The sequence below is a fragment of the Anomaloglossus baeobatrachus genome, chromosome 1, assembly GCF_048569485.1.
Source record: "Anomaloglossus baeobatrachus isolate aAnoBae1 chromosome 1, aAnoBae1.hap1, whole genome shotgun sequence".
NCBI classification, from domain to species: Eukaryota; Metazoa; Chordata; class Amphibia; order Anura; family Aromobatidae; genus Anomaloglossus; species Anomaloglossus baeobatrachus.
The window spans coordinates 643,030,725-643,052,889 of record NC_134353.1 but is presented as its reverse complement, the minus strand read 5'-3'; the positions used below and the strand labels follow the sequence as shown (position 1 = coordinate 643,052,889).

The 22,165-nt window shown below is 42.7% G+C and overlaps 1 protein-coding gene across 3 annotated transcripts in view; it reads right to left on the bottom strand.

The window, feature by feature from the left end:
- Positions 1-1,261: 1,261 nt before the first annotated feature.
- SALL2 (spalt like transcription factor 2) overlaps positions 1,262-22,165 on the bottom strand; it is a 49,148-nt gene continuing 28,244 nt past the window's right edge. For 2 of the 3 annotated variants that reach the window (XM_075319524.1, XM_075319540.1), the window contains exons 2-3: positions 4,323-7,210; positions 1,262-2,812 (exon numbers count right to left, since the gene is read on the bottom strand). In XM_075319524.1, the coding sequence (XP_075175639.1) occupies positions 2,435-2,812; positions 4,323-7,210 (3,266 nt within the window). In that variant the 3' untranslated portion in view covers positions 1,262-2,434. The remainder of the gene's footprint in view (positions 2,813-4,322; positions 7,211-22,165) is intronic. The other variant, XM_075319532.1, reaches the window with a different exon arrangement.

The following is a 22,165-nucleotide window of genomic DNA, read 5'->3' as shown; positions in this document are numbered from 1 at the left end:
ACCGCATCAGTGGGACAATGGAGCCATGTACTGTAAAATCCTGAGTGACAACTTCCTTCCCTCCGCCAGGACATTAAAAATGGGTTCTGGCTGGGTCTTCCAGCACAACAATGACCCAAACATACAGTCAAGGCAACAAAGGAGTGGCTCAAAAAGAAGCACATGAAGGTCATGGAGTGGCCTAGCCAGTCTCCAGATCTTAAAGGAAACCTGTCAGGTGCAATATGCACCCAGAACCACGAGCAGTTCTGGGTGCATATTGCTAATTCCTGCCTAACCATCCCTGTCTACACTAGCATAGATAAAGGGATCTTTAGAAAAAGTATACATGCATTATTTTTTTTATATATAAACACTTAACTTATTAATTTTTTATTTAACACACCACTCTCACAAAACCTTTGATTGCCTTAATCTCTCTCCATAGGGGCGTAATAACATGCTATTCAATTCAAGATCACCAGTGGAGACACGCGTACCTGTGTTCGCTGTGACCGCACTTCTAAATGCCGGGCACTTTCGGTCATGCGCAGTATGAAGCCAGGTGCACGCGTCCCAGCTTCAAAGAGGTCGACTGTGCATGACTGGAAGTGCCTGACATTCCGAAGCGCGGTCACAGCAAACACAGGTATGCGTGTCACTACTGGTGATGCTGAATTGAATAGCATGTTAGTACGCCCCTATGGGAGTGCTAACATGCTAAGAGGGCGGCTAGTCAGGGCATATAACACCCTTGGGACTAGTCCCTGCGCTCATTAGCATAAGCTAATAGAGCTTTAGAAATACTTTTTCTAAAGATCTCTTTATCTATGCTACTAGATACAGGGACTGTTAGGTAGGGATTAGCAGTATGCACCCAGAGTTACTTGTCGTTCTGGGTGCATATTGCACCTGACAGGTTCCCTTTAATCCCATAGAAAACTTATGGAGGGAGCTGAAGCTCTGAGCTGCCAAGCGACAGCCTCAAAATCTTAATGATTTAGAGATGTTCTGCAAAGAAGAGTGGACAAAATTACTCCTGACGTGTGCGCAAATCTCATCATTAACTAAAAAAAACGTCTGAGTGCAGTGCTTGCCAACAAGGGTTTTGCCAACAAGTATTAAGTATTGTATGTCAGAGGGATCAAACACTTATTTCTCTCTGGAAAATGCAAATTAATTTATATAATTTATACAACATGATTTTATGGATTTTAATTAGCATATTCTATCTCTCACTGTTAACATTAACCTACCCTTAAAATTATAGACTGTTCATGTCTTTGTCAGTGGGCAAACTTACAAAACCAGCAAGGGATCAGATAATTACTTCCTTCACTGTATATGTACAGTATATGTGACTTATTAACTCTAGCCCCGGACCTTGTGATAGCCTGCGGACAAAATACATGTACAGCAGGAAGGCCTGATTTAGAGCTTCCTCCTGTTGGCATCAGTAACTGTTTCTCAAGAGTTGTATAACACAGTGCCCATAACAGCCCACCAATAATGATACTTCTGCCCCAATTTTTATGAAGGTTTGTCCCTTTATTCTGTACCCATTCCCATTGTTCCTCATGGCTAGTGGTGGCAATGCAGATAGTTTCCTTAAAGTTATCGGGATTTATCATGCAGATATACACAGCATCCATTTTAGGAGTACATTTAATCTCCTGAGCAATAGTGAAAACTTACTAACATCTTTTATAGTTCTAGTTTCTTCTTGTTGGGTATTGGAACATTTTGGGTGTCTTCAGATTTTCAGGCCTAGCCTTGACCACAGCCTCTGCATCCTTTATCTTCGCCCCTGGAATCTTTTATACAGTATGTGTAATTAATGCATCCTGTTTTAATCCTTACTGCCAAGTAAAGAAAAGTATTTTTTCTTAGCTTTTGTCTACATTCTTGTAGAAGGCACCTTCTATGTGAGAAAGACCGCATTAAACAGGAAAGACCTTTTGTAGAGTGAGGTATCAGGAAAGCTATGGATACTACCATCCATCTATGGGATAGACTTTGTACAGATCTTTTACATTTCGTACGTTTTGCTTATTTGTGTTTGCAGTCCAAGATGGAGAGTTCATGACTTATAGTTCACAAGTGGCTCGTTTTATATAATCAATCATTCTCCTCTATCATTGGGATTTCGTCCTCTGATAACATTCTTAAATGTTTCCTGATGACTCAAACTCAATAGCTATTTCACAATATCCACCTCTTTCCACTAACCCAAATATTTCTAAGTTAAGTGAGCCCTGAATTTTTTCTAAAATACAATTTCCAAACTCATATTATGCAAAAACCCATAATCTCGGTTAGATAACTCGGATTTCATGAGGCGAGTAATCATTAGAGTCCTTTGTCTTCATTATCTCTTCCTACTGGAAAGCTTATTGAGATCAGTACAACCTTTTTAGTCAACTTGTGTCATTACATCTATTTTCGCATCAGCCCTCTATTTCTCCTCTTTTCCTGAGCTCTCATTTGAAGCCTCTGTACCACCTGGATGTTTCTCTTTTACTTCCATTAGCCCTCCAGAAGGAATTTGCCCAATTTTAGCTGCTCGCAAGCCAATCAAGGCTGGTGGCGTGATAACAGCAGTTGGAGAGGTGATGCTACCATTTGATGATGTTGGACCACTAGTAAGATATGCGGTATATTGGTTCCAGAATGATAACGGGCTAACTCCAACCAATTGTGTTGGAATATCTCTGGACAGGAAGTTTTGTAGCTTCACTGGCGTTCCAGATAGCAAGGGCCCAAGGTTATCCAGAGAGAGACGCCTTCCTCTTCTGGATGAGCTACTATTCCATACATGTGTGCTCATATGGACCTGCGGTTCAAAAGAAAGGTTAGAAAATGTTATAAAAAATAATAAAATACATGTAGAAGTTTTTGAGACAATTATATTGAAGCAAACAAGTTATAGGGCTTTTTAGATTTTGATTGTTATATATACCTATTTATCTTGAACTGCACTTACAGGAAGCTATTAGATTATTTATCTCCAGTTTATTTATAGTTCTATGTTATTGAGCCACTCATGTGGACAGCCAAGGATGTCTATCAGCACTGAACCAAGAATAATAGGTGGTCAGGCAATAAAGCATACCAACACTGAACGATCAATAGGTGGTTAGGCAAAGAGATCTTACTAGCACTGAATCAACCATAGGTAGTCAGGAAAGAGGTCTACCAGCACAGAACCAACAATATGGTATCAGGTAAGAAGGTCTATCAGCACTGAACCAACAATAGGTAATCAGGCAAGGAGGTTTACTAGCACTGAACCAGCAACATGTGATCATGCAAATACCACTACTAGCACTTAAACAACAATAAGTGGTTAGAGAGGGAGCTCTACCACTACTGAGCCATCAATATGTGGTCAGTCAAGAAGCTCTACCAGCTCAGAACTAACAATTTGTCATTGGACAAGGAGCTCTACCAGTTCTGAAACCAAGACTACATGGTCAGGCAAAGAGCTCAGCAGTACAGAATGAACAGTCTGTGGTCAGGCAAAGAGCTCTATTAGTGCTAAACCAACAATAGGTTGCCAGGCAAGGAGGTCTACCTGCACTGAACCAACTATAGAAAGTCGGGCAAGGAAGTCTATCAGCACTGAACCAACAATGGGTAGTCAGGCAAGGAGGTCTATCAGCACTGAACCAACAATAGGTAGTCAGGCAAGGAGGTCTATCAGCACTGAACCAACAATAGGTAGTCAGGCAAGGAGGTCTATCAGCACTGAACCAACAATAGGTAGTAAGGCAAGGAGGTCTATCAGCACTGAACCAACAATAGGTAGTCAGGGAAGGAGGTCTACCCGCACGGAACCAACAATAGGAAGTCAGGCAAGGAGGTCAACCTGCACTGACCCAACAATAGGTAGCCAGGGAAGGAGGTCTATCAGCACTGAACCAACAATAGGAAGTCAGGCAACGAGATCTACCAGCACTCAACTAACAACATGAAGCTTCCTTAGAGATGGCCTTGAATTTGACATATCTAACTACAATGTATACTGTTTGATTGTGTTTAGAAGAGGCTTCTGACTAGTTTATTATAAGCAATTGTTAATACTTTCAACTAGTCCCCACTAATATCTAAATCATTTATGGTGTTTTGGAGTTTATAACACTCTAAAATTAATGCAGATGTTACATTTAACCCTGGTAGTGCCGTGCACTTTTATAAATATTCTCCATAATAAAATTATAAACTTATGACATATTTTGTGAACATTTCTATTTGTGTAATATATTTTAGTGTTGGTTTGTGTAATTCAGTGATTGTCACAAGTTTAAATTTCACTGAATAGTTAATTTAGATGGAGAGCCTACCTTTAGGTTCCCCCGTGTGGTGAACGCCCTTCCACACATATTGCAGGAAAAAGGCTTCTCTCCTGTATGTATCCTCTCATGTATCTGCAAAGCACTGGCCGAGGAGAACGTCTTCTTACATACTATGCACAGATGCTGCTTAGGGCTGCGTCTCAAAGAAGGGGACAGGGAAGAAGGCACCGTCAGCCGTGGAAGCTGGACCAATGCTAATGTCTGGGTTGGGCTTAATACTTCACTCTTCACTGCTCTCACCAGAAATGTCTGGCCTGGAGTTGGCAAATCTGCACTTGGGTGTTTGGGACTGCCAACTGGCTGCGGAGGGAAGTTTTGGCTCACCTGGTGTGCTTGGAGCATATGCTTCGTCAGTATGGATGCCTCCAGGAAGCTCTGCTTGCAAACTAAGCAATGGAACAGCCCATCTTTGGTGTGGCATTTCATGTGGACCTCCAATAACTCCTTGCTGGACAGTTTTTCAGAACAGAGATTACATATGTGGATGTTATCCTTTTTTTCTGGACTTTGATCTGAAACATTGCTCATATCTGCTTCTGAATCCTCTTTCTTTTCATCGTTGTTTTTATCAGATTCAGATTTTTTGTTTTCATCTTCCACTTTTGTGTCCTCCTCGATTTTTTCTTCCTTGTCACTGCTCAGCTGTTCACACACCATTTTTTCTTTAGTTTCCTCAGGTTTTGTGGTAGTGCTTTGTTCTGGATCTGTTGTAGTTTCAGCATTGTTGTTAGCTGGTATGTCATTCTCTTCTTTCTTCTTCATAGCAGAAGCAGCGGCATCATCATCCATGCTTGATATTTCTGACTCTACTAGTGCTGCTTTTTCACTTTCTGATTCACTGGCATCTAATGAGTCTTCATCTGTACTCATTTCATCTGAAAAGTCTGGTGTACTTTTGTTTTCTATTGATTCTGTTTTGCTACCATCCCCGTAAGCAATGTCTCCATTAGGAATCTGCCCATCAAGATGCATCCGTATGTGTTGTTGAAGAGTAACTGCATTAGTAAACTTTTTCTGACAAATTGGACATGAATTTTGCAGCTTTGAAGATAAACTTGATTTATGACCTACATAGTGAGCTTTTAAATTTCCCTTAGTTGAGAAAGCTCGACCACATATCTTACATTTGAATGGTCTTTCCCCTCCATGTTGATTATAATGGAGTCTAAGTGCCCTGGGACAGCTTAATACTCTTAAGCAGATGACGCACTGATTTGGTGCTGTTACCTGTTTATCAATCTTTTCTACCAATTGTTGCAATTTTGAAGTCTCCGAGTATCCTAATGGATCTACAGCATAAGAGAATGGGAAGTTTCCAGTTTTAAAGTGACTAGCAAGCAATGCCCAACTAGGAAGGGAGGTTACCAACTTGCTTATGTGCATCCTTCCTGTGGCATCAATTGCTCCAGTAACTGTCCTTTCTGCTGGAGGTGTGTTTTCATCAGACTTTGCCTTTGAACAACCATTGGGACCCTTCAATGCAGAAGAAACATCTCCAGATTTCATGAGTACGAGTTTATTAACTGGCGGCAGTCCTTGAGTACCTGAGCTAGAAAACAGATTTAAGCCCTCGGTGGTCATTATTGGGGGTATAACAGGCTTCTTTTCTATTGTCTCCTCTTCTGCTTTCTCTGGAGGTACCGACATGCCATATGGGAGTCCATTACTAGTTAAAACATAATCCAAATGCTCAGGAACTGGATGTGGGTTCATTTGTATATGAGGGTACTTTTCCTTATGCCGATGAAAATGTACTTTCAGATTGCCTCTAGTTGTGAAGCGGTTTCCACATATGTTGCATTTATATGGTCTTTCACCAGTATGAGACCGCAGGTGAATTTGGAGGGCACTGTCGCTGCCAAAAACTTTTGCGCAAAACCGACACTTGTGCTTTCCTGATGCTCTTTCTTGTTGACTCTCAACACGTAGTGACTCATTGTTTTTCTGCTTTAAAAGGCTTGGGGCATTTTCTAGTACTCTTGCTCCTAAAAATAATCCAGTTGGTAAATTAGGTAATCCTGGTGGAAAAATTGCATGCGGTGTAATGAGTTGGGTTGGTGGGGAGTTTGAAATAGTAGCATGCCCTGTAGTGGATTTGTCACAGAACCCATCCATGAATTTGTCTTTCAAATTGGCAATACTTCTGGCTGCAAATGACTGTCCTATGGGGTTGTAGAGATGAAGAAAGGACGGTTTGGCTGTTTCATCTCTGCACAATATTTTTGCTGAGTCATTCACAGATTCAGATTGTTTTGTTGGGCTAAAAATAGGCAATGATTTTGCAGTAGTGTTTTTTTCTGGTGGAGATGTCGGTGGATTTGATGGAGTCATGGAAAGAGATCCAAGCATAAGTACCTGTTGACATATCTGCTCTGTTATTTGCATTTGATGTATCTGTCTCTGCTGGAGAACTCTTAATTCTTCCAAGATCATAGGAATGTTAATGGGAGCTGCTGCAGTCTGACCTCCTGGTACGGCTTCCTGACTCATAGGTGCTAGGGCTGCTTTTGGTCCTGAGAGACCTTCCATAATCAGTCCCCCATTAGGAATGAGAAATCGTTGAGATGGGCCCACACCTTTTTTGTCCATTTCTGGTTTCATAGAGTCCATCATTTGAGAACATGCTTCTCTTTCACCTTGTTCAGTCACCATTGTGTGTTTTCCTGATGCAATACTTTCAGGAGAACTAGGCGCAGAAGGAGAATCTTCATTGACGCTTCTTGTTTGATTTTTCCTATTGGATTCCCCTTGATTCTCTACAATTACCACAACATGATTGTTTAGTGGGCAGCATTCCCGGTGCTTGGCAAATTCTGAAGGTTCATCAAACTGGGCGCAACATTTTCTGCATACTTGAACCTCTTCACATGTGTCTCCTGTAAAAAGATTACATCAAAAATTACATTTTGGTAAAGACAAATCCAATAATGGTATTGACATACACTTTATGGATTCTCAAGTAATGATTTTCACTCAAAAGGTAACTGTCCTTGGTACTCTTGCACACCTGTGCAACTACAAGTACATTATTGATGTTGATTTGTGTCTAAATAATACTAAGCTACATTATACATAAAATTTTCAGACAATAAAATTAGTAAAATAAAGTCTAACCTAGAACATTAGTGCCCTTTATTTTCAGTGAAGCCCCCATTTCGATCTTCCTCCACCCCCACATAAACACACACACTCTCTCTTCATTTAACAGGGCTCTCTTTGTATCCCAGCTTTTGTCAAGCATTAATACTCTGGAGAGAAAAGCCAGCTTCACAGCTCCTGGTAATTGATTTGTATTCACACAAGAGCCAAGGGGACCGACTTCCAAGCATTGATATGGTAATCCTTTCATGGTAACTGTCCCTTGTTCTGGCTAATTTACTCCCGGGTTCTTCGAGCTTAATTAAACTTGTTGAATTGGCTGGGGGTACTAGGTCTTTGAGCTACAGCTTGGGAAGAGAAAGTACACAGCACCAAGTAACTGCTTCTTGGAATTTTCTTTCATCTTCTATATGGATAAATGAATGTACACTATACAATCTGTACCTGGATCTATGTGCTTCTGGTAAAATAAAATAGGCATTTTTTATTTGCCTGAATATTGGATTGTGTACTAGCTTGCAACTCTAACGGCCTTCGTACACATTAGACTATTATCGGCCGACCCAAACTGATATCGGGTGATACTCTAATGTGTATGAGGGTCCCAGAAACTTTATCATTGGGGTAGATATCGATTTTGCACATCCAATTTTAGAGTACCAAATAATTTTCCTCATGGAGAACTCAGGAGCACTCAGCCAATAGAGTGACCTTGTGTATAGGATGGGTGCCTAAGATCAGCCAAGTGCTTGGCAATCTCTAGCACTCACATTAAGCGTGAATGGAGTGGTAGTGTGCATGGTTGATCTCCGATCCATTCAGCCAGTGTTCTTCGGAGACCTGGATCTCAGGATCACTGGGGGGCCAAGGCGTTCAGAACCCCAGTGACTGGAAAGTGATCCCCTATCCCGGGAATTGAAGATTGCCTTCAAACTTGAGAATACCTCTTTAAGGCCAGTTTTACATATTTGACTTTCAGGATCTGTGTATGGACCATGACGTCTGAACTGACCATGGACCCCCGTACCTGACCTCAATAGTCTCATAAGCATGTGTGAGGCTGCTGGGTTTGGTCTCGATACCGGCGACTGTTTTTGATATAGTGAGCCATATGTGGACAGTGAAAGTCGGATTTGTGAAACCGGCATAACTCCTAATGTGTGTTCACAAGAAGCAGATAAGTTGCAGATTCCACATCCAGATTTGTGGGTGGAAAATCAGAAGTGCTTTACTCTTGTAACTAGATGAATGAAAGCTTACTAAATCTCAAATATGCTCTGCGGAAAAAAGATCAGCAATGTCAATTGACCTATGGTGCTGATTTTAAATCTGCAGCATGCTAACTTGTGCTTCAGATGTCACCATTTGCTTACGGTTAAATCCACAATAAATTCACATGTGTTTTTTGTTGAGGATTATAATACAGATGTACTGCGGATGCACAGTTAAAGCTGGAATGAAAAGTAGGTTGGTGTGAATGTAACAATGAAGTGACGAATACGAGCATGTTATGATTTTTATGCAATCTCATTTGCTCCAATAACATACTGTATAAAATGTTTGCTACAATAAATATAGTTACAGTCTATATCATTTGGTCCACACTATGTTTGTTCTACTTGTTCTGCACTTTTCCTGGTAATTAATAGCAAAGGCATACTTGATAGTCTGATAGGGTTTCCCACATTAGGCCATAATACAGTTCTGTACAACCTCAGTATGGAGCAGTAGGGCAGTACAGTACCCATATAATTTGTAAAGTCATATGACACCTAGGTATATGCTTTTGATTTCATACAAAATTTATTTTTTTTCATTAAATATCGCGTTCTGTTTGAGAAGAATCATGGCTTGCTCCATTGGATACCTACTGTATGTGCTGTGGGACATGGGACTTCATCTTTGTAGCAGTATATGGTGACCAGAGGGGCAAGACTTCATTGCTGTAGCAGTAAGTGAAGACTGGAGGGTGAACAGTGACAGAATTAGAGCGGAGGGGAGAATCAATGAGGTGAGTATGCTTTTTCTTTGAATTACAAATCCCATTTTAGGGAATGCTTCCATCAAAAATGAGATAATGCATATACTGCCGGACTTTTTATGTCTATCATCAGTTTAGGTATATATTTGAACATTAATTTTCAGTGGGGAACAGTATAGCACCTATAGTATATGTTATTTGAAGCCACGGCTACACAATTCAGTTTTTCTTTATTGGATTGGGTTTGTTTGTTTTTTTAGCTAGAATATGGTTAGCTTTAAAGAAAATTTGGATTGTTATCCATTTCTAAATATGGCAAAGAAAACGCATTTCATAAAAAATGTTGCAAATCTGTACAGTCTAAACCAGGGGTCCAAAACACGCAGCCCTCGAACTGCATGCAGTCCCTCAAGCTGCTTTTTGTGGTCAACAGGCACGTGCCTCCCTTGATGATTGCGGAAGGTGCAGGAGCCGCAGCTGTCAGTGCTTTATTTGAGATGAATGTTTTCCTGGCCCTGTGCAGAGTCAAGCTCTATGCACAGCTATTTCAATAGCAGCCGCTGGCCAATTAGAGGCCAAAAGCTGACGAATATGACGTCAGCTGTTGGCCTCTGATTGGCCAGCGGCTAACATTGGAATACTTGTGCAGAGAGCTTGACTCTGCGCAGCGCCAGGAAAACATTAATCTTAAATAAAGCTCTGATGGCTGCAGCTCCTGCACCTTCTGCGATCGTGAAAGGGGGCACGTGCTTGTGGGCTACAAGAAGCAGGAAAGAGGATGCTGAGGGAATAGAGTGCAGTTGAGAAGAATGTTTTGGTTTTGTGTGTGTGTGTGTGTGTGTGTGTGTGTGTATCTGAAAAATGGCAAAATAAAGGACCGGGATGGGACTTTGCTACAAGAGGAGGACCAGTAAAGGGGATATTACTACAAGAAGAGCACCAGCATTGGCAGAGTAGTAAATGGGCTCATTACTACAGGATGGGGACAAGGATAGGCACATTAATACAGGATGGGCACAAGGATTGGGCGCAATACTTAGTATGCGCACAAGGATGGGGCACATTACTACAGGATGGGGACGAGGATTGGGCATATAACTACAGGATGGAGACAAATATTAGGCACATTACTACAGGATGGGTACAAGGATGGGCACATTACTATTGGGTGGGGACAATGAAGGGGCACATTACTATAGAATGGGGACAGGGATGAGGCACATTACTATCGGATGAGGACAAGGATGAGGCACTTTACTACAGGATGTGCACATTATTACAGGATGGGGACAAGGATTGGGACATTACTTCAGGATGGGCACATTACTACAGGATGAGGACCAGGATGGGCATATTACTATAAGAAGGGGACAAGGATGGGCACATTACTACAGGTTGTACACATTATTACAGGATGAGGACAAGAATTGGGACATTACTTCAGGATAGGCACATTACTACAGGATGGGGAACAGGATGGGCACATTACTACAAAAGGGGGACCAGGGTGGGAGATATTACTAAAAAATGACGACCAGGATGGGAACATTACTACAAGATATTTTCTAAAATTACTATATGGTGCTAATTGTAAAACTTGATTATTTACAAAAAAGGGATACAATGTAAAATAAATAAAAAATAAAGCATGACTTTTTTTTTACCATCAAAAATGTATTTTTTTATATTTAAATAAACAAAAGTGCATGTTTGAATAAACAAATGAAAAATGTTTAAACACTGTAATCCAAGGGGGTATACAAAAAAATATGGTACCAATAAAAATGTTACTTGGTCCTGAAAAGAATGTGGCCCCCAAATTATTTTTTTTCTATGTGCGGCCCATATACCCAGCTGAGTTTGAAACCCCTAGTCTAAACAAAGGCTGCGTTATGACTTTTCTGCCAGAATAAGCCTCCTCTTTATTATGTTATTAAATCCCCTGACCATTGTGATGACATCATATGCAGTTTATTGTTTGCAAGCCATTTATTGCTGCTTGGCACACCACACAATTGTACAATGATTGACAGAAAAGCATTGAAGAAAAACTGTGTGAACCAAAAATCTCAGTGTGAACCAGAAGTCAGAAATTCCCAGCTGATGCCACCTGCGAATTACAGACGACAGCACCAGCTAATTAGAACAAATCACCGATTTCACTGTAATTAGCAAAATATTGTGCCCAGTCCCAAGTTTTGATGCTGCATTTTAACAGAATTGTGCACATAGATTTATATAGTTGTATGCATCTTCTAGTCATTCACCCCTTCATTTATGAAATGGTAACTTGTTATATATTAAAAAGCAAGTTTAGGATGGAGGGAAATTGTGGCTATTTCCGTGCTGCTGTGAATTCCTTCAGTAAGACCAGGATACACAAGAAAGATTTGATGTGGTTTATTGTAAACGCGTTTCAAAGTCTTCCACACTTCTTCAGAACAAACTGGTTAGTACTGAAGAAGAAGTGTGGACACTTCGAAACGCATTCACAATAAACAGCATTTCCCTCCAGCCTGACATCCAGCCACAGTTTCCCTCCATCCTGATATCCAGCCACAGTTTCCCTCCATCCTGATATCCAGCCACAATTTCCCTCCATCCTGATATCCAGCCACAATTTCCCTCCATCCTGATATCCAGCCACAGTTTCCCTCCATCCTGATATTCAGCCACAATTTCCCTCCATCCTGATATCCAGCCACAGTTTCCCTCCATCCTGATATCCAGCCACAGTTTCCCTCCATCCTGATATCCAGCCACAGTTTCCCTCCATCCTGATATCCAGCCACAATTTCCCTCCATCCTGATATCCAGCCACAGTTTCCCTCCATCCTGATATCCAGCCACAATTTCCCTCCACCCTGATATCCAGCCACAGTTTCCCTCCATCCTGATATCCAGCCAGTTTCCCTCCATCCTGATATCCAGCCACGATTTCCCTCCATCCTGATATCCAGCCACAGTTTCCCTCCATCCTGATATCCAGCCACAATTTCCCTCCATCCTGATATCCAGCCACAGTTTCCCTCCATCCTGATATCCAGCCACAATTTCCCTCCATCCTGATATCCAGCCACAATTTCCCTCCATCCTGATATCCAGCCACAGTTTCCCTCCATCCTGATATCCAGCCACAATTTCCCTCCATCCTGATATCCAGCCACAGTTTCCCTCCATCCTGATATCCAGCCACAGTTTCCCTCCATCCTGATATCCAGCCACACTTTCCCTCCATCCTGATATCCAGCCACAATTTCCCTCCATCCTGATATCCAGCCACAATTTCCCTTCATCCTGATATCCAGCCACAATTTCCCTCCATCCTGATATCCAGCCACAGTTTCCCTCCATCCTGATATCCAGCCAGTTTCCCTCCATCCTGATATCCAGCCACAATTTCCCTCCATCCTGATATCCAGCCACAGTTTCCCTCCATCCTGATATCCAGCCACAGTTTCCCTCCATCCTGATAGCCAGCCACAATTTCCCTCCATCCTGATATCCAGCCACAGTTTCCCTCCATCCTGATATCCAGCCACAGTTTCCCTCCATCCTGATATCCAGCCACAATTTCCCTCCATCCTGATATCCAGCCACAGTTTCCCTCCATCCTGATATCCAGCCACAGTTTCCCTCCATCCTGATATCCAGCCACAGTTTCCCTCCATCCTGATATCCAGCCACAATTTCCCTCCATCCTGATATCCAGCCACAGTTTCCCTCCATCCTGATATCCAGCCACAGTTTCCCTCCATCCTGATATCCAGCCACAATTTCCCTCCATCCTGATATCCAGCCACAGTTTCCCTCCATCCTGATATCCAGCCACAGTTTCCCTCCATCCTGATATCCAGCCAGTTTCCCTCCATCCTGATATCCAGCCACAATTTCCCTCCATCCTGATATCCAGCCACAGTTTCCCTCCATCCTGATATCCAGCCACAGTTTCCCTCCATCCTGATATCCAGCCACAATTTCCCTCCATCCTGATATCCAGCCACAGTTTCCCTCCATCCTGATATCCAGCCACAGTTTCCCTCCATCCTGTTATCCAGCCACAATTTCCCTCCATCCTGATATCCAGCCACAGTTTCCCTCCATCCTGATATCCAGCCACAGTTTCCCTCCATCCTGATATCCAGCCACAATTTCCCTCCATCCTGATATCCAGCCACAGTTTCCCTCCATCCTGATATCCAGCCACAGTTTCCCTCCATCCTGATATCCAGCCACAATTTCCCTCCATCCTGATATCCAGCCACAGTTTCCCTCCATCCTGATATCCAGCCACAGTTTTCCTCCATCCTGATATCCAGCCAGTTTCCCTCCATCCTGATATCCAGCCACAGTTTCCCTCCATCCTGATATCCAGCTACAATTTCCCTCCATCCTGATATCCAGCCACAGTTTCCCTCCATCCTGATATCCAGCCACAATTTCCCTCCATCCTGATATCCAGCCACAGTTTCCCTCCATCCTGATATCCAGCCACAATTTCCCTCCATCCTGATATCCAGCCACAGTTTCCCTCCATCCTGATATCCAGCCACAATTTCCCTCCATCCTGATATCCAGCCACAATTTCCCTTCATCCTGATATCCAGCCACAATTTCCCTCCATCCTGATATCCAGCCACAGTTTCCCTCCATCCTGATATCCAGCCAGTTTCCCTCCATCCTGATATCCAGCCACAATTTCCCTCCATCCTGATATCCAGCCACAGTTTCCCTCCATCCTGATATCCAGCCACAGTTTCCCTCCATCCTGATAGCCAGCCACAATTTCCCTCCATCCTGATATCCAGCCACAGTTTCCCTCCATCCTGATATCCAGCCACAGTTTCCCTCCATCCTGATATCCAGCCACAATTTCCCTCCATCCTGATATCCAGCCACAGTTTCCCTCCATCCTGATATCCAGCCACAGTTTCCCTCCATCCTGATATCCAGCCACAGTTTCCCTCCATCCTGATATCCAGCCACAATTTCCCTCCATCCTGATATCCAGCCACAGTTTCCCTCCATCCTGATATCCAGCCACAGTTTCCCTCCATCCTGATATCCAGCCACAATTTCCCTCCATCCTGATATCCAGCCACAGTTTCCCTCCATCCTGATATCCAGCCACAGTTTCCCTCCATCCTGATATCCAGCTACAATTTCCCTCCATCCTGATATCCAGCCACAGTTTCCCTCCATCCTGATATCCAGCCACAATTTCCCTCCATCCTGATATCCAGCCACAGTTTCCCTCCATCCTGATATCCAGCCACAATTTCCCTCCATCCTGATATCCAGCCACAGTTTCCCTCCATCCTGATATCCAGCCACAATTTCCCTCCATCCTGATATCCAGCCACAGTTTCCCTCCATCCTGATATCCAGCCACAATTTCCCTCCATCCTGATATCCAGCCACAGTTTCCCTCCATCCTGATATCCAGCCACAATTTCCCTCCATCCTGATATCCAGCCAGTTTCCCTCCATCCTGATATCCAGCCACAGTTTCCCTCCATCCTGATATCCAGCCAGTTTCCCTCCATCCTGATATCCAGCCACAGTTTCCCTCCATCCTGATATCCAGCCACAGTTTCCCTCCATCCTGATATCCAGCCACAGTTTCCCTCCATCCTGATATCCAGCCATAGTTTCCCTCCATCCTCATATCGTTGGATCCCCAGTCCATGGATTCTGCAGCAGCTGTTCTAATATACTAAATGTCTTTTGTGTTGTGATTACCACAACCGAACAAGGTGAGTAAGTTTTCTCTTGCATGACATGCTTATGTCCTTTGGATAAAACCCTATTGAGCTTTTTAAACCCATAAGCTCCTGTTTTTATAAAGCAAGTTTGACGATGAGGGATGTGCGCTGACCCTTGAATATCCCACCCTAATGACCAATATATACCATACTTGTCCAAATGTACATAGACAACCGCAAGCCCACTGGGCCTTGGTATCTTTTCAATATAAGTGGTATAATGAGGTCACGTTCACACATTGTTTTTCCAATGCGTTATTTTTTTCACGATTTTGTAAAAATGTGGTAAAATGATCCTAATTTACTGTGTTTTTGGAAAATCACAGTAAAATAAATGCTTCAGGAATGCATTGTGTGAACACTACCTGAGGAAGTAATCACATATGGAGTTTTTATCGATGCATTTGACACAGGTTTTTGAACCAAAGTCATTGGTAAATCCAAAAAAAAGTATAAAAAAGTTTGTCTCATCTTTTTTGTATTAACTCCTATGTGAAGCTCCAAAGCTGCGTCAAAATATGAATATATTACTTGACATCCCACCTCAGATAAAATGCCCTTTGTTAACTTTAAATTAAAGTCTTTATAATCTAAAGATCTCCATATACATTAGATCAAAGTTGGCCAAACCAGCTGATTTCAGTGGAAACTACCAACCTTCTAAAACTGTGAGCAGCATGAACGAGAAGCCAGCTGCACAATTGCAGCCAAGGTATGTAAGAGGCTCTGCTATACCACGCCATCACATCTTTACAGTACAGAAATCTGATTTTTTTTTTTTTTTATAAATCTCTTGGTGATTTTGACAGTATCACCATCTTAAAGGCATATACATTAGAATCTATTGGGAAGACCCAAATACAGGGGTCGAAACATTACTTTTTTTGGATTGCCTGTACAATAGAGTCCTTATATTCCTTTTTAGTGTGCCAAGTTCTCTTTTATCCAATGACGGATTTGAACCCTTCTTGAGCACCCATATTTTCAGATGTGCCATAAACCTTATTACACTTGTTATTGTGAACAGTTACAGCACGCTGATAATGAAACGATCTCTGAAAAGCATAAAGTTAAAAATGACACATTTCCTTTGTATTTTAGGCAAAAAAACAATATATATACAATATATATATATACAGTCATATGAAAAAGTTTGGGCACCCCTATTAATGTTAACCTTTTTTCTTTATAACAATATGGGTTTTTGCAACAGCTATTTCAGTTTCATATATCTAATAACTGATGGACTGAGTAATATTTCTGGATTGAAATGAGGTTTATTGTGCTAACAGAAAATGTGCAATCCGCATTTAAACAAAATTTGACCGGTGCAAAAGTATGGGCACCTCAACATAAAAGTGACATTAATATTTTGTAGATCCTCCTTTTGCAAAAATAAAAACCTCTAGTCGCTTCCTGTAGCTTTTAATGAGTTCCTGGATCCTGGATGAAGGTATATTTGACCATTCCTGTTTACAAAACAATTCCAGTTCAGTTAAGTTTGATGGTCGCCGAGCATGGACAGCACGCTTCAAATCATCCCACAGATTTTCAATGATATTCAGGTCTGGGGACTGGGATGGCCATTCCAGAACATTGTAATTGTTTATCTGCATGAATATCTGAGTAGATTTGGAGCGGTGTTTTGGATCATTGTCTTGCTGAAATATCCATCCCCTGCGTAACTTCAACTTCGACACTGATTCTTGCACATTATTGTCAAGAATCTGCTGATACTGAGTTGAATCCATGCAACCCTCAACGTTAACAAGATTCCCGGTGCCGGCATTGGCCACACAGCCCCAAAGCATGATGGGACCTCCACCACATTTTACTGTGGGTAGCAAGTGATTTTCTTGGAATGTCGTGTTTTTTTGCCTCCATGCATAACGCCTTTTTGTATGACCAAATAACTCAATCATTGTTTCATCAGTCCGCAGAACCTTCTTCCAAAATGTAACTGGCTTGTCCAAATGTGCTTTTGCATACCTCAGATGAATCTGTTTGTGGCATGCTTGCAGAAACGGCTTCTTTCGCATCACTCTCCCATACAGCTTCTCCTTGTGCAACGTGCGCTGTATTGTTGACCGATGCACATTGACACCATCTGCAGCAAGATGAAGCTGCAGGTCTTTGGAGGTGGTCTGTGGATTGTCCTTGACTGTTCTCACCATTCTTCTTCTCTGCCTTTCTGATATTTTTCTTGGCCTGCCACTTCTGGGCTTAACAAGAACTGTACCTGTGTTCTTCCATTTCCTTACTATGTTCCTCACAGTGGAAACTGACAGTTTAAATCTTTGAGACAACTTTTTGTATCCTTCCCCTGAACAACTATGTTGAATAATCTTTGTTTTCAGTTCATTTGAGAGTTGTTTTGAGGAGCCCATGATGCCACTCTTCATAGGAGATTCAAATAGGAGAACAACTTGCAAGTGGCCACCTTAAATACCTTTTCTCATGATTGGATACACCTGCCTATGAAGTTCAAAGCTCAATGAGGTTAAAAAACCAATTTAGTGATTTAGTAAGTCAGTAAAAATTAGTTAGGAGTGTTCAAATCAAGAAATTGATAAGGGTGGCCATACTTTTGCACCGGTCAAATTTTGTTTAAATTTGGATTGCACATTTTCTGTTAGTACAATAAACTTCATTTCAATCCAGAAACATTACTCAGTCCATCAGTTATTAGATATATGAAACTGAAATAGCTGTTGCAAAAACCCAAATTGTTATAAAGAAAAAAGGTTAACATTAATAGGGGTGCCCAAACTTTTTCATATGACTATATATATATATATATATATATATATATATATATATATATATATATATATATATATATATATATATATACATATATATATATATATATATATATATATATACTAGTTGTAGTACCCGGGCGTTGCCCGGGATAGTAACTGTCTCTGTCTCTCTCCCAGTCTCTGTCTGTGTGTCGCTGTCCGTCTGTGTCTATGTCTCTGTCTGTCTGTTTCTAGCTCTCTGTCTGTATTTGTATCAGTCTACCTGTCTCCATCTCTGTGTCTGTCTCTATGTGTGTGTCTATGTATCTCTCTCTTTCCCCGTCTGTCTCTTTCGCCATCTGTCTCTTTCCAGGTCTCTCTCTTTACCCGTCTGTCTCTTTCCCCGTCTGTCTCTTTGCCGGGCTGTCTCTTTGCCGGACTGTCTCTTTGCCGAGCTGTCTCTGTCTCTTTCCCTGTCTGTCTGTCCTCTCTTTCCCTGTCTCTCTGTCTGTCTGTCTCTGTCTTTTTCTGTCTCTCTCTATCCGTCTCCCCACCGACATCATATTACCTCACACATAAGCTTCTTATACTAACAGTTTATTTTGTTCCTACAGCAACCACTGACAGTTGCTGTTAATAGCTTGTAGCTCCCACCTCCATTCAGTTTAATGGAGGCAGGATTTTGGAGAGTAACTGTAAAGTGCGGCGTTACATTTTCCTGTCAAAAGATAGTCTAAGACGTTCCATGAGTCACATGGAGTGTCTGTGCAAAATTTCATGATTGTAAATATGACGGTGCAAATTCCTTTAGCGGACATACACACATATACATACACTGAGCTTTGTATATTAGATATATACAGTATATATATTTGTGTATTCTCATTTTAAAAATTACAAAAAGGAAAATAGGCTTATGCAAAAGTTTGGGCACCCTTGGAGATTTGTGTGTTCAGATAACTTTAACCAAGGTTTCCGACCTTAATTAGGCTGTTAGGGTTATGGCTTGCTCACTATCATCCTTACAAATGGCCTGGTGATGCAAATTTCATAGCCTTATAAAAATCCCAGTCTCCTCTAACCTTGTGTCAAAAAGCAGCAGCCATGGGTTCTTCTAAGCAGCTGCATAGCACTCTGAAAATGTTGGAGCCCCACAAAGCAGGAGAAGGTTATAAGAAGATAGCAAGGAGTTTTCAAGTTGCCCTTTCCTCAGTTTTAAATCTAATTAAGAAATGGCAGTTACCAGGAACAGCGGAGGTCGAGATAAGGTCTGGAAGACCAAGCAAAATTTCTGTGAAAGCTGCTCGTAATATTGCTAGAGAGGCAAATCAGAACCCTGGTCGACTGCAAAAGTCCTTCAGGAAGATTTAGAACACTCTGGAGTTGTGGTACATTGTTCTACTGTTCAGAGACATCTGCACAAATATGGCCTTTACAGAAGAAAACCTCTCCTGCATCCTCTCCATAAAATTTAGCTTCAGAAGTATGCAAAAGAACATCTAACCTAGCCTGAGGCATTTTGGAGACAAGTTCTGTGGAGTAATGAGGTTAAAATAGATCTCTTGGGCTGTGATGATCAAAGGTATGTGTGGAGAAAAAAAGGCACAAAATTCCAGGAGATGAACATCTTGCCAACCATTAAGCATGGGGGTGGATCAATCATGCTTTGGGGTTGTGTTACAGCAAATGGCATGGAGAACATTTCAGTGGTAGAGTGCAGAATGGATTCAATGAAATTTCAATAAATTCTTTATGCATACATAACACCATCTGTAAAAAAAAGCTGATGTTAAAAATTGGATGGCTTCGACAAATAGATAATGATCCTAAATACACGTCAAGATCCACAATAGACTAAAGGCCGCTTTACACGCTGCGACATCGCTACCAATATATCATCGGGGTCACGTCGTTAGTGACGCACATCCGGTGCCGGTGTGGGGCCCCGAGGCTCGGTGTCGGTGCAGCTGTGCATTACCTTCAGGGACTCCACGCGGCTGGATCTTGTCACAGGTAAGAAATCCTCTATTTTGATTGTCGTGACGCCACTCTCAGAATTGCGGTCAGTGGAGACCGCCACTGCAGATTAAGGGATGCCTGGGGCTGATGGTGGGTGCAGTCAGTTGTAATAGCCTCCTGAGAGTGAGGCAAGCCCCAGGGCCCTGTGTAGGTGTGTGGAACCACAAGGCGCAGAATAACTCAACACAAGCAGAATGTCTTTCAGGGGTTTTACTCACATTAGGTGGCAGGGTGAGTAACCCAGGCGTAGCTGGGATGAACCAGGCTGGAACCAGGTGTCCTTCAGGCTGACTGATGAGGGTGGCTACCGACTCGCCTTCCTTAGCCCTTTGTGTTTTGGGGTAACCCCTGCTTGAAGCCCTGCTGGGGTCGCCCAGGGAAGTTGCTGGTGCCTCTCTCCCCTTCCTTTTGGCCCTTTTGCTTGTAGCCTGGACCAGGTCACTCCGGCTGCTTGCCTCCTGTGAGCTATGGGCCCTCACTTTGCTACGTGGCTGCGGACTCTGTAGTGTTGTCTTGGGGGTGTAAAGTGCCCCCTCATGCAGGTTTGGCAAAGGACAGGTGGATCTATCCCTGCACTGGGACCTGCTACCCGTTTGGGCCTGGTATCTCCCTGACAGTCTCCTTACTTTCCACTCCGTTGCTCTCTCTTTAGTCGTGGGTGGATTTCGGGCAGCACTACCAGGTGACCGTTCTCCCCCGTCGGTAGTCACTGCGCATACGTTGTCAGAATCGTGTAGAGCTACAGGGTCTGCTTCTGCTCTCCCTGAACTTCACCACTCAACTGTCTTCGGCTCACTCTTCCCTCCTCTCCTGTTCTTGCCTACGTCACCTAGCAACCAGGCTCTCTACCACACCCCTCGAGTGGAGATGGAGGCTTCGCCCCCTCCTGGGATCCCCAGGGGTCCTCTCAAAGGTAAATGTGTGAGACCTGATCACTATGCGCCTGTGTAGTCACACCTCGGTCAGCCTTCTGGATTACCTGTTTTGTACTGTCCCCAGCATGGGTGCAGTACTCAGTGGTGCCTGACCAGGTCAGGGGCGCCACACCGGTAGCGACATCGCAGCGTGTGACACCAAGGAGCGACGATCAACAATTGCAAAATCGTTCAAAAACGGTGATCATTGACACGTCGCTCCTTTCGTTAATATAGTTCCTGCCACAGGTACGATGTTTTTTGTCGTTCCTGCGGCATCACACATCGCTATGTGTGACACCGCAGGAACGACGAATATCTCCTTACCTGCGTCCACCGGCAATGAGGAAGGAAGAAGGTGGGCGGGATGTTACGTCCCGCTCATCTCCGCCCCTCCACTTCTATTGGCCGGCCTCTTAGTGACGCCGCAGTGACGTCGCTATGATGCCGAACGCACCTCCGCCTTGAGGGAGGGATTGTTTGGCGGTCACAGCGACGTTGCTGACAAGGTATGTGCGTGTGACGCTGCCGTAGCGATAATGTTCGCTACGGCAGCGAGCACCAAATGTCGCACAAATGACAGGGGTGGGTGCTATCGCGCTCGACATCGCTAGCAATCGCTAGAGATGTCGCAGCGTGTAAAGCACCCTTAACACAAAAGGTACAAGCTGAAGGTTTTACCACTGGCTTCACAGTCCCCTGATCTGAAAATCATTGAAAATCTGTGGCTAGACCTCAAAAGAGAAAATCCCTCAAACAAGAAATGGAAGACTCTTGGCTGGCTACAAAAAGCATTTACAAGCTGTGATACTTGCCAAAGGGGAGCTACTAGGTTCTAACCATGCACGGTGCCCAAACGTTTGCATCTGCCCATTTTCCTTTTTTGTTAATTTTAAAATGTAAAAGATGAAAATATACTGTATATACAGTATATTTTGAATAAATACAAAGGAAATGTGTAATCTTAGATCATGTCACTTGTAAAGCGCCATGGAATAAACGGCGCTATAATAATAAATAATAATAATAATAATAATGTCATCGTCAACTTGCTTCACTGTTCACAATAACAGTAATTTTGAGCAGATGTGCCCCAAACTCCTACATGCCACTTTACTTTAAAGATCCATAGATGTAGACAAGACTTGGTCAGCTATGTCCCAGATCGGCCCTTTCCAGCCTTACTATAAGTGACTGATAGTTCTCTCGCTATTGGAGAGACATGGCAATCATCTGTAGCATCAGTCAAAGAAGCCAGCTAGGGACCATACCTAGAAACAAGAAATCGTTCACTGATTGGGCAGCATGA